The following is a 12,608-nucleotide window of genomic DNA, read 5'->3' on the forward strand; positions in this document are numbered from 1 at the left end:
TTTCTCTTTTTTCGGGGATTGAAAATCGCTTTTGAGGGAGAAAAAAGCGCCCGGGAATATCCCGAGTTCTGGCAGGATTCGGGAATGAAGCCCCGGGAAAAAGGGATTTTCTTCATTTTCCTGCCCAATTTCCAGCGTTTCCAGCCCAAATTCCACATCCCAGAGACGGGAAAAGAATAAAAACAACAAATTCTGGAGAGAGGGGAGGCGGAATATCGGGACACGGCAAAGAAACGCTGGGAAATCGGCAGCGAGGGAGGGAAAAATCTCCAGGAAAAGTTGAATTGAAGTGGAAAAAAATTCCGGTTTTTTTTTTCCTCTCCGAAGGTGACGAAAACCCCTCCCAATTCCAGGGAAAAATCCAATTTCCAGCCGGAAAAAAATCCCCGATTTTCCCCCAAATCCCTCCATCCCAACAACAAAAACTCCGTTTCCCACGCGGGATTTTTTCCCAAATCCCGAATTTTCGGGGCTTTTCCCTCCCGCTGAGCCCCGAATCTCCCAGCGCGGTTTTGGGGGGAAATCCGGGAATTCCCTACCTGAGCTGGGCCTTGGGAAAGCTCCCAAAAAACCTCCCCTGGCTCCTCTCCAACGCCGCCTCCACCGAACATTTTCCTTCCTATCAGCCGGAACATTTCCTATTATTTAGAATTATTTTTTCCTTTTTCCGCTGCCGGGGGTCGCTTTTTCCCTATTTTTAGGCGCGATTTTTCCCTTTTTTTTCTCTTTATTCCCCGATTTCTCAGGGTGGGACGGGAAGGGATTCAGAGTCTCCGTGGGGATTTATTTGGAATTTTTTTTTTTTTTCATTTTTTTTCCTTTTTAATATTTTTTTTTGCCGTTTTTGCTGATTTTTTAACCCGGATTTTATTCAGAAGAAGGAGAGCGCCTGCTCCCTGAGGAGGAGTCTTTTCTTTTTCATGCGGCGGTTCTGGAACCAGATTTTCACCTGCTGATCGCTCAGGTTCAGGCGGTCCGAGAGCTCCCTCCGCCTCTGGCGCGTGATGAATTCGTTCACCAAAAATTCCCCTTCCAGCTCGGCCAGCTGCAGCTTGGAGTAGGGTTTGCGCTTTTTCCTGGATCTCGTGTGCATCGGGTACCACGGAGCGCCTGCGAGAGCCGCCCGCGCTTAAAATCCGCTTTTTTCCACCCAAAAATCATCGCCCCGGCCCCGCTTGTCCCTTAAAAAAAAGCGTCCCCCGAGCGCCTTTTTTGGTTTTTTGGCGAAAAAAGCCCCCCACAAAACGCTGTTTCCATTTTTTTCCCCAATAAAGCATCTCCAAAATGCCCTTTTCCCCTTTTCTCCCTAAAAATATTCCCCAAAGCGGCGCTTTTCCCTTTTTTTCCTGATAAAAACATTCCCAAAATGTCCCTTTTTCCCCTTAAAAAACCTCCCCAGAATTCCCCTTTTCTCCCCACAAAACATCTCCAAAGTTCCCCTTTTCCCCTTTTCCCCCTAAAAAGACTCCCAAAAATTCACTTTTCCCTTTTTCCCTATAAAACATCCCCAAAATTCCCCTTTTCCCCCGTTTTTCACCCTAAAAAAGCGCCCCCACAGCGCCTTTTCCGCCTTTTCCCCCAAAAAAAGATCCCCAAAAATCGCTTTTCCCGTTTTCCCCTAAAAATTCGCCCCCGCTGCCCCCAAAGCTTCGGGAATTCGGGATTTGGAAAATCGGGAGAGAAACCCGGACCCCCCCCCATCCCAAATCCGGGCCCGTCCCCAATTCCCAGCGCGGCTTTGGGGTTTATTTGGGGTTTTTTTTTGGGATTTCCCTCATTTTCCCCATTTCCCACCCCTCGGCCGTGACCCCAAAAGCGCTCCCGGAGGATCGGGGGTTTTTTAGGGATTCTCCTTTTTTTTTTTTCTCCCGTTTTTTCCCGTTTTTTCCCCATTTTTCCTCCCCTCCGCTCGCTCCGGCCGCTGCTGCCGCCGCTGCCGGTGTTTTTTTTTTTATGGGATATTTACATGTTTATGGCCTTTTCTTTTAAAAGCCCCGGCACCCAATAAAACATTCGGGATTTCGCTGCTACCCCTAGCGGCCTGACCCCTCATCGGCGCCGCTCCCGCCGGGGGAACCCCAAATTCACACCCCAAACCCCCCCAAAAAAACCCAAAAACATCCCAAAAAAAAATCCCAAAGAATTCCCCGTTCCAGGACCCGAGCGGCGCTGTCGGGGCTCAGGGCTGCACCAACCCCGAATTCACAGGGAAAACCCTCCCAAAACCCCTCCAGAACACCCCAAACCCCCCAAAAAACCCCAAAATCCCTCCAGAACACCCCAAAATTCCCCCCAAAACCCTAAACCCCTCCAGAGCACCTCAAAACCCCCCAAAAAACCCAAAATCCCTCCAGAGCACCTCAAAATCCCCAAAAAACCCTTCCAAGCCCCTCCAGAACACCTCAAACCCCCTCAAAAACCCCAAACGCCTTCAGAACACCCCAAAACCCCACAAAAACCCCAAACCCCTTCAGGACACCCCAAAAACCCCAAAACCTTTCCAGAACACCCCAAAAACCCCAAATCCCCTTTCTTGGACCTTCCCACGACTGCCGGGGTTCAGGGCTGGCACCGACCCCTCGAACCCCAAATTTCCCCCCAAAACCCCAAAAAAGCCCCGGGTTTTGGGAGCTGCCAGCGCTGCCAGGGTTCAGGGGAGACCCCAACCCCAGCGAACCCCAAATTCCCAGAGGAAACCCCTCCAAAATACCCCAAAACTGCCCAAAACCCCTCAAAAACACCCCCGAACCCCTCCAAAAACCCTTCCAAAAACCCCTCCAAAACCCCAAAATTCGCTTTTTTAGCACCTGACCGGCGCTGTCGGGGTTCTGGGGTGCCACCACCCCAAATTCTCAGGGAAAACCCCTCCAAAAGACCCCTCCAAAACCCCAAACCCCCTCCGAAACACCCCAAAACCCCCCAAAAAACCCCAATTTCCCCCTTTTTAGGACTCGAGCGCCGCTGCCAAGGCTCGGGGCTGACACCAGCCCTGCTGCGTCCCCTTTATTCCCAGGGAAACCTTTCCAATCCCCCCTAAAACATCCCTCGAAACCCCCCAAACCCTTCCGAAATCCCCAAACCCCAAAGAAACCCCCAAAAAAACCCCAAATCCGCCTTTTTTCCAACCTGACCAGCGCCGCCAGCGCTGGGGGCTGACACCGACCCCGCCACGTCCCCCTTCTCCCCAGGGACCCCAAAAAAATCCTTCCAAACCCCCGAAAAAATACCCAGAACACCCCCACACTCTGAAAACCACCCCAAAACCCTTCAAAACACCCAAAACCCCATTTCAAAGCCCCCAAGAAACCCAAAAACCCCAAAAAATCCCATTTCCAGCCTCTCATCGCTGCCTGTGAGCAGAGGAGACACCAAGCCCGGCGCACCCCAAATTCCCAGGGCAAACCCTTCCAACACCCCCTGAAAATCCCTCTAAAACCCCCAAAACCCCCCCAGAAAATCCCCAAAGCCTCCCAAAAAAAACCCAAAACCCCCCCAAAACCCCAATTTCCAGGCGCTCCTCCAATCCTCCAGCGCTCAGCGGTGACACCAAGCCCAGCAAACCCCAAATTCCAGGGAAAACCCTCCCCGAACCCCTCCAACAGCCACCAAAAAACCTCTAAAACCCCTCCAAACCTCCCAAAAAACCCAAAAACCCCGAAAAAAACCCCAAACCGCCCCAAAATCCTCAATTTCCAGGCTCTCGCCACCTCCGCCAGCCTTTAGGGATGACACCAACCCCGCCGCATCCTCTTTATTCCCAAGGAAAACCCTTCCAACACCTCTCCAATACCCCAAGACCCCAAAACAAACCCCAAAACCTCCTGAAAAAACACCAAAACCTCCAAAAAACCCCAAAAATCCTCATTTCCCGGCTCTCACCGCCGCTCCCCGCCTTTGGGGGCGACACCAACCCCGCCGCATCCCCTTTATTCCCAGGGAAAACCCTTCCAGCACCGCTCCAATACCCACCCCAAACCCCCCCAAAAAAAACCCAAAACCCCAAAAAAACCCTCAAAACCTCCCCAAAAACCCCAAACCTCCCCAAAAATCCCAAACCTCCCCAAAAACCCCCATTTCCCGGCTCTTATCCCCGCTCCCCGCGTTCAGCGGTGACACCAAACCCATCGCGTCCCCTTCATTCCCAAGGAAAACCCTTCCAACGCCGCTCCTATACCCACCCCAAAACCCCCCAAAAAACCCTAAAAAATCCCCAAAAAAACCCCAAACCCCCCCAAACCCCAAAAAACCCCCCCCAAACCCTCCCAGTCCCCCTTTCCCCACTCTCACCTCCTCTCCCCGCGTTCAGCGGTGACACCAAACCCGGCACATCCCCTTTATTCCCAAGGAAAACCCTTCCAACGCCGCTCCTATACCCACCCCAAAACCCCCAAAAAAATCCCAAAAATCCCCAAAAATCCCCCCAAACCCCCCCCAAACCCCCGCAGTCCCCCCCAGTCCCCCTTTCCCCGCTCTCACCTCCGCTCCCCGCGTTCAGCGGTGACACCAAGCCGGGCGCGTCGCCCTTGCCCTCGTTGAGCAGCGAGGATCCCGAGTCGGACTCCAGGGACTGGCAGGACGGGGGGTCCTGGCCCATCCCCTCGGGCCCGGGGAACTCGAATTTGCCGAAATTGTTCCCCAAGGAGCCGGCGGCGGCGGGGAGCGGCTCCAGCGGCAGCAGAGCCCCGTCCCTGCCCCGCTCCTTGTCGCCCTCCCGGTAGTAGCACTTGCCCTCGTCGGCGCGGGCGAGCTCGCAGGCGCGGCCGAAGCCCAGGTAGGGCTGCCCGTAGGGAGCGCAGGGCTCGCCGGGGGCCCAGGCGGGCAAGGAACCGAAATTGTCCCGGCGAGGGTAGGGCAGCGACGGCAGCGCCGGGATTTGGCCGCCGGACGCGCGGAAATTGGGGAAGTAGAAGGCGTCGCCCGTGTGGATGTTGACGAGCGGCCCCACGAAGCCGGGGTTCAGCAGGTTGTGCTCGCCCATGGCCCGCGGGGAGGGGGCGAGCGGGGAGCCAATAAAGGGGGTCCGGGGGGCTCGGGCTGCGGCCCCGGCCCGGCCATGGAGCGCGGTTAAAAGGCTCGGCCCGAGCCCATTGGCCCCGGCGCCGCCGTCACGTGAGCCCGGGGGGTCCCCTCGGTGTCCCCTCCCCCCCCTCGGTGTCCCCTCCCCCCCCTCGGTGTCCCCTCCCCCCCCGTCCCCTCCCCCTTTGTCCCCTCCCCTCCGCAGCCCAGACAAAACACAGCCCGGTTCCTCCCGCTTTCCTCCCGCTTTCCTCCCTTTTTCCTCCTTTTTTTCCTCCTTTTTTCCACCTCTTTCCCCTCCCTTTTCCCTCCTTCCTGCTCCTTTTCTTTCCTCCCTTTTCCCTCCCTTTATTCCTCTTTTTTTCCCCTCCCTTTTTCCTCCTTTGTTCCTCTTTTTCCCTCTTTTTCCCTCCTTTTCCCCTCCCTTTCCCCTCCTTCCTTCCTCCCTTTTTCCACCCCTTTCCCCTCCCTTTATTCCTCATTTTTTTCCTTATTATTTTCCTCCCTTTTCCGCATTTTTCCTCCCTTTCCCCCATTTTTCCTCCCTCTTTCCCCATTTTTCCTCCCTTTTCCCCATTTTTCCTCATTTCCCCTCATTTCTCCTCCCTTTCCCCCCCTCTCTCAAAACCCAAACCATTAAAAAACCTCCCCAAATCCCCTCCGCCTTTAATTCCATTTTTTGCTGCTTTTGGGTCACCCCAGCTCTGGCCAAACGCCCGGAAAATCCCATTTTTAGCAGGAAAAACTCGCCTTTTTCACCCCAAAACCGCTGCCGGTGTCTGTGTGGGGGGAACCACGAGGGGCGCGGGCGCCGCTCATTAATTAATTAATGAACTCCTTGATTAAGTAAAAGCGCGGCGTTGCGGCGTCGCCCCGATAAATCCCCATTAGATTTTGTGTCAAATAAAGTTTACGGGGCTTTTTAAGGAGACGGATGGGGCTCGGTTCCAGCGGGAGCCGCTCCCGACCTTCCCCACTTTCCCTTTTTTTGGCTCCTCATCACCTTTTCCTGACGAGTTTTCATCATTTTTCGCCATTTTTTATCATTTTTTGGTAATTTTTAATCATCGTTTTATCCATTTCTATCATTTTTAGGTCATTTTTTTATCATTTTTTATCACTGTTTTATGATTTTTAATAATTTTTAATAATTTCGCATCATTGTTTTACCTCCTCTTAGCGTCTTTGGGCCATTCTTGTATCAGTTTTGGTGGCTTTTATCTTTATTTTGTCATTTTTTGGTCATTTTCCCACCATTTTTATCATCATTTCACCGTTTTTTGATGTTTTTTCTCATTTTTCCGCTCCCTCTCCCGGCCTCCGCGGCTCTGGGAGGATCCAGCGGCTTCCCGAGCGCTTCCCGGCCTCTCCCGGTTTGGGTTTTTTTCGGGAAAATCCAATTTATTGGCGAGCTCCGGCTCCGTTTTCCTTCCTTTATCCCCAATCCTTAAAATCGGGGTTTTGCCCCATTTTCCCCGGGAATTACCCGAATTTCCCGTTTTTCCTGGCCCATCCCCGCCCCTGGAAGTGGCGCAGAGGGGATTTAATTCCATTTATTCCTCCCTCCCTCCCCCTTCTCCCGAGGAAAACCAGAGGGAAAAAAATAATTACAAAATAAAAATAAAAATAATTAAAAAATAAAAATAAAAATAAAAATCGATCCCGGCTCCTCCCAGCGTGAAATAAACTCCAAAAAAAAAAATCCCCAAAAACAAACCTGGGAGGGGAAAAATAAATCCTGGAAGGGAAAAATAAATCCTGGAAGGGGAAAAAGAAATCCTGGAAGGGGAAAAAGAAATCCTGGAAGGGAAAAATAAATCCTGAAAGGGGAAAAGAAATCCTGGAAGGGGAAAAATAAATCCTGGAAGGGGAAAAGAAATCCTGGAAGGGGAAAAGAAATCCTGGAAGGGAAAAAGAAATCCTGGGAAAGCTGTGAGTGGAGAGCGGGACCTGCGGGGGGCTTGGGGTGGAATTTTTTCCTCTTTTTGTGCTTTTTAATCCCATTTTTCCCCCTTTCCCCACCTTTTCTTGGCTCCCCCTCGCTGGAATTTCGCGTTTCCCTCCCCAGAATCCCGGGAATTCTCCCCGCAGAGGCGAAGCCGCCGCAATTCCCATTTTTCCCTCCCCCCCCGCTGGATTTCAGGCATTTCCCCCCAAAATAAACTCATTTTCTTCCCCTCTCCTGGAGGCTTCCAGACCTTTGGAAAAATCCCTGAAAAGCCCCAAAGGAATCAGGTGCGGTTTTCCTTCAGCAGCGAGCTGGAAAAACCCGAAATTCCACCTTTTCCAGCGTTTTTCCAGCCTGGAACGCTCCCCTGGCTCCGGGCGCACCTTTCCCTGCGGAGGAGACAAAACCCGAGCGAGAAATTCCCCGAAACGCCCAAAATTCGCTTTTTTTGGGGGCTTTTCCCTTCTTTTCGGGGGGGATTTTTATTTATTTTAAATTTTTTTCTCTCTTTCGGGGCGTTTTTCAAGCCCTGCCAAGGAATTTTTCCCCCTCCAGGTAGGAGGAGGGAATAAAAAGCTGCTGGATGAGGGGAGGAATAATTTCAATAAAAGCCGCGCACGTGATGCCCCGCGGAGCCGCCGGAATTGGCTTTGTTCGCTCCCTTTTGCTCATTTTTTATCTTTTTTAGGGGGGAAAAAAATTCCTTCCTCTTCCCTACGCCCAAAAATTCCTGTCCCGGCTGCTCCGGGGCTTTGTTCCCTGCTGGAGAAAGGGAATTTCTCCAAAATCCCGGGATTTTGGGGTTGTATCCCCCTCTCTGTTATTGGAAATTTGTGGTAAAATATTCAGTGAAAATTCGCATTTTTTGCGGGGAGGCTCGGGGTGAGAAAAGCGATTTTTCCTTGGGGTGTTTCGGGTTTTTTTCCCGTTTTTTTCCCGGTTTTCCAAGCTGGGAAGAGCCGCGGGATTTCGGGAGCGGGGCCTGGAACTCTGCGAGCGGATCCGAGGCAGAAATAAAAACCCAAATAGAAATAAAAATAAACCCTAAAAACCCTTCGGCGGCGCTCCCGCCTTTCCAGCGGGAATTCTTTTCCCATTAAAATCCCATTTTCCAGCTCAGGGAATGCTCGAAAAAATTACTTTAAAAACCCCCGGGACGTCTTTCCCAAAAAATAAAATAAAATAAAATTTAAAAAATCCCAATTCCCACTTCAAGCGCTTGGAAAAACTTCCCCGTTCGCAATTCCCTTCCCATTTTTTAACCCCAAAAAAAACCCCAGGGAGAAAAGAGATAAAATAAATAAAATAAATAAAATAAATTAAAATTCCCTCTTCTGCCCAGCTGGAAAAATCCCGATTTTCAGGCAAAACATTCCCATAAAAATGATTTTTTTTTCACATTTTCCCTCGGGGTTTTTTTTGGGGGGGGAAAGGAAAATTCCCAGCCTGGGCTGGGGGGGAAAAAAGCCCGAAAATCATCAAATTCCAGCGGCGGAGCCATAAAAATCCCGGGAAAGGGGGAGGGAGGCGGCTGGAAAAGCGCAGTTCAAGGTCACTGTCTCGGGCAGTAAAAAGGGTCGGCATCCCATGCAAATGAGCCCCGGGAAAACATTCCCAACTTTTGGGCTCAATTCCCGCTCTTTCCGCGCTTTTCCCCCGCTTTTATTCCCGGCATTTCTCCTCTTTCCCACTTCCCTGAAAATCCCATTTTTGCCTTTTTTTTCCCCACTCCTGAATTCAATTTTTGGTTTTTTTTTTCCCCCCCTCGGCCCGGCCTGGATCCGGGATTTTTATTCCCAAAAAATCTCCGATCCCGCCTTTTCCAGAATCCCGAATTAAAAGCGGAATCAAGGAATGGAAATATCCCGAATTTCTCCGGCTCCCAGCGGAGAATTTTCTCCCCCCAAAAAAATGAAATTTAACCAACCCGAGGCCAAAAAAATCCCGATTTTTCCCAGCTGGGAGGAAAATTTGGGAGGGGAAAAGGGAATTGAAAGGGATTTTGGGGAGTCCGGAGGTTGGAAAAACAAATCCCGGGTTTCTTTTCTCGCCCCAAATCCATCGGGAATTGAGCAAAAAGGGTGGGGGGAAATAAAGAAAAAGGATTTAAAAAAATATATAAATTTAAAATAAATCGATTTAAAGATCCAGGATTTGGGGAATAAATATGGAGAGGTTCGGGGGAATCCCATGGAAATGGGATTTTTGGGATGGGCGAATGTCCCCGGGGTGGAAAATCCGCTTTTCCCAGCGATTTCTGGATTTCCTGCGGGGTTTATCCGCACCTGGGAACGCTGGAAAAGCGGGATTGGCCCCCAAAAGAGAGAATTCCATGGAAAAGCGGGAAATGGGAATTTCCCTCAGCTCAGCCCGAATCTCTGCGGGTCCCAAAGAGGGAAATCCCTGGAAAATCCCATTTTCCCCAGTTTTTCCCCATTTTTGCCAGGCAGGGAAGGGAAAATCCAGCCCCCAAATCCAGGGAAATTCGGGTTTAACTCCAGCTCCGCTTTGGGGGGGAAAATTGGGATTTTTTCCCCTGGAATTCCTAAAAAAACCCCAAAAACCGGGAAGAGAAGGGTGGAACTCCCGAGTCGCGACAGGAGGAGCCCAGAAGAGGCGATTTGGATCCGATTTTCCTTGGAAAAAGAGGAGAAAAAAGGGAATTTCTGGGATCCCCGCCCGCGCTGGGCCCCGCCCGCAGCGCGGCCGCGATTTTTCGGGATGGAATTCCCAAATATCCACAAAAAGAGGGATTTTCCCCCACTTTGAGGCGGAGCGGCCAAAAAAAAAACCGGGAAGCGGCGGCGCTGGAATCGCCTCGGGAAAAATTCCTTGGCAAAGCCTCTGGAAGCTCCCAAAAATAAACAAAAATCCTCTTTTTTCCCTTTTTTTCCTTTTTTCTTTTGTCCTTTCCAGGCCGAGTTTTTGTGGAATCGGGAAAATGGGAGCCGCACTCACCTCGAGCTGGAAGGAGAAAAATTCCCGGTCCTGGGGGGGCTCGATCCTTAAAAAAAATTGGGTTTTTTGAGGAAAAAATAAATGAGGAGAAGTCGGATTGGGAGGGGGAAAAAAAGGGGGGGAAATGGGGCAAATAAAGGGAAAATGGGGAAAATGAAAGGGAAAATAAAGGGGAAAATAGGAGAAAAGAAAGAAAAGAAATATAAAGAGAAAATAAAATGGGAAAAAGGAGAGAAAAATAGAAAAGAGAAAGAAAAATTCGGGAGAGAAAAAAGGGAAAAATGGGAAAAGGAGGGAAATGATGAAAAAAAGGAGAATTTAGAGAGGAAAGAAAAAATGGGGAAAATGGAAATAAACTGGAGAAGAAAAAACAGGAGAGAGAAAGGGAAAATGAGGGGAAATGAAGGGAAAATGGGAAAAATCAACGGGGGGAAAATGGGAAAAAGAGAAAGGGAAAAATGGGGGGAAAAAAGGGAAAAAATCGGGGAAAGAAGCGAAAAAAAAGGGGAGAAGGGAGAAATTGGGGGAGAAAAGGGAAAAAAAGGGAAAAAAGGGAAAAATGAGGAGAAAATTCCCGAAGGACAAAGGGAACAAAGGGAGAACGGGAAGAGCCCAAAGCGGGAAGGAAAATCCCGGGAAGGGCCGGGAACAAAGGGCAGAAAATCGGGAATTCCCCCGGGACCCCCTCAAGGTCAAGGGGAACCGCCCGTGACGTCACCGCCCGTGACGTCACCGCCCGTGACGTCACCCGGCGCCCGGCCCCGAAAATCCCGAATTTGTCCCGTTTGGGATCGGGAGCGGCTCGGGGCAGAATTCGGATTAAATTCCATTTTCCTGCCCGTCTTTAATTCATTTCCATTCTTTTTAATTCATTTTAATTCATTTAAGTTCCATTTTAATTCATTTAAATTCATTTAAATTCATTTTCATTCATTTTCATTCCGTTTCAATTAAATTTAATTCATTTTAATTCATCCCAATTAATTTCCAGCTCCATTTTAATCCCATTTTGATTCATTTCAATTCGTTTTAATTCATTTCAATTAACTTTAACTCATTTTAATTCCATTTTAATTTCATTTTAATTCCATTTTAATTCAATTTTAATTCCATTTTAATTCTATTTTAATTCCACTTTAATTCCATTTTATTTCCATTTTAATTCAGGGGGGGAAATTCCATTTTTGCCTTTTCTTTTCCCCCTGAATTTCATTTTCCCAGCGCTCAGCTCGGCCCAGATCGGGATTTTTATTCCCAAATCCGCGGGAAAAATGAAGGAAAAGGCCCCCGGGAATTCCCGAATCAGCAGCGGGAGCCGGGATGGGCCCAAAACCCCAAAAAAAGGGAAAAATAACGGAAAATCCAAATATTTTGGAAATGCGGGCAGGAAATCGGCCGGAATTCCGAGGGGTTTCCCAATTTTCCCACCAAAATCCCAAAAATCCCAGCCCGGGGTGGAACCAGGGAAGGAATTCCTTGGATTTCCTCCTTTTTTGGGGTTTTTATCCCGGATTTTGAAATCCTCGGGAATGGAGGAGCCGCCAGGATGAGGAAAAAGGAGGCGCAGGTGGAAAAATCGCCCTGGGATCGCCAAAAATGAACCCAAAATGACCAAAAATGACAGAAAATGAACCCAAAATGACCAAAAGTGACCCCAAAGTGACCCCAAAACCGACCCCAAAAAATTAAACCAGAAGAGATAAAAAATGAACCCAAAACGACCAAAAATCGAACCAGAATCCACCAAAAATCAACCCAAAAGTGACAAAAATCAACCCAAAAGTGACAAAAATCAACCCAAAAGTGACCGAAAGGAGCCCAAAATGTCCCAAAATTCCCCAAATTCCCAAATTTCCCTCCCGATTTCCCGGGAAAATCCGAGCTCCGTCCTCAGGGAGGAAAATCGGGAAGATTTTTCCCCATTCCCAAATCCCTTTTTTTCCTCTTTCCAATCCGAATCCCAAATTTTCCCTCCCGGGGAATCCGGGAATGTTTTCCCGAGGAATTCCGGCTCCCATCCCGAAAATTCGGATTTTCCCGCCCGGGAATGAATCAAAACCTGGAAAATTCGGGATCCAAATCGCTGAAATTCCCAAAAAAAATCCGGGAGAAGCCTCGGGATCAGAGTCTGGGATTTTCCCGCTGGGAGAATTCCCAAAAAAACCCAAAATTTTCACTTTTCCCACCAAAAACGGGAGAGGGGCGGGTCCGGCGGAATTCCCGGGATTCGGGGATCCCAAATCCACCGGGAGAGGGGAGGGATCGGGATTTGGGATCCCGGGAAAAATTCTGGGAGGGAAAAAAACCCCCAAAGGCTCCTTTTGGGGTTAAATTTGGGATTTTAGGGTTTGATTTGGAATTATTGGGGTTTAATTTGGAATTTTGGGGTTTAATTTGGGATTATTTGGGTTTAATTTGGAATTTTAGGGTTTATTTTTGGGATTTTGGGGATTATTTTGGGATTTCGGGGATTATTTTTGGGATTCATTCGGGATTTTCGGGTTCGTTTTGGGATTTTCCTCCCTTCTTTCCTGGGAATTTTGAGGATTTTCAACGTTTCCATCCCCTCTTTATAGAAATTGCTCCATTTCTCTCCTTTTCCTACAAATTTCTCCATTTATCCCAAATAACTCCAAACATTCCTATAAAACACTGCCGGGAATTCCCATTTAGGGCGGGATTTAAG

General features: G+C 49.4%; 1 protein-coding gene across 1 annotated transcript; it reads right to left on the reverse strand.

The window, feature by feature from the left end:
* Positions 1-871: 871 nt before the first annotated feature.
* Positions 872-5,077, reverse strand: HOXC12 (homeobox C12). The gene is made up of 2 exons (XM_058861166.1): positions 4,477-5,077; positions 872-1,128 (listed from the first exon to the last, which is right to left on the reverse strand). The coding sequence occupies exons 1-2, from the start codon at positions 4,976-4,978 to the stop codon at positions 872-874; spliced, it is 759 nt and encodes a 252-aa protein (XP_058717149.1). The 5' UTR covers positions 4,979-5,077.
* Positions 5,078-12,608: the final 7,531 nt, after the last annotated feature.

Source organism: Poecile atricapillus, chromosome 35 (genome assembly GCF_030490865.1).
Source record: "Poecile atricapillus isolate bPoeAtr1 chromosome 35, bPoeAtr1.hap1, whole genome shotgun sequence".
NCBI classification, from domain to species: domain Eukaryota; kingdom Metazoa; phylum Chordata; class Aves; order Passeriformes; family Paridae; genus Poecile; species Poecile atricapillus.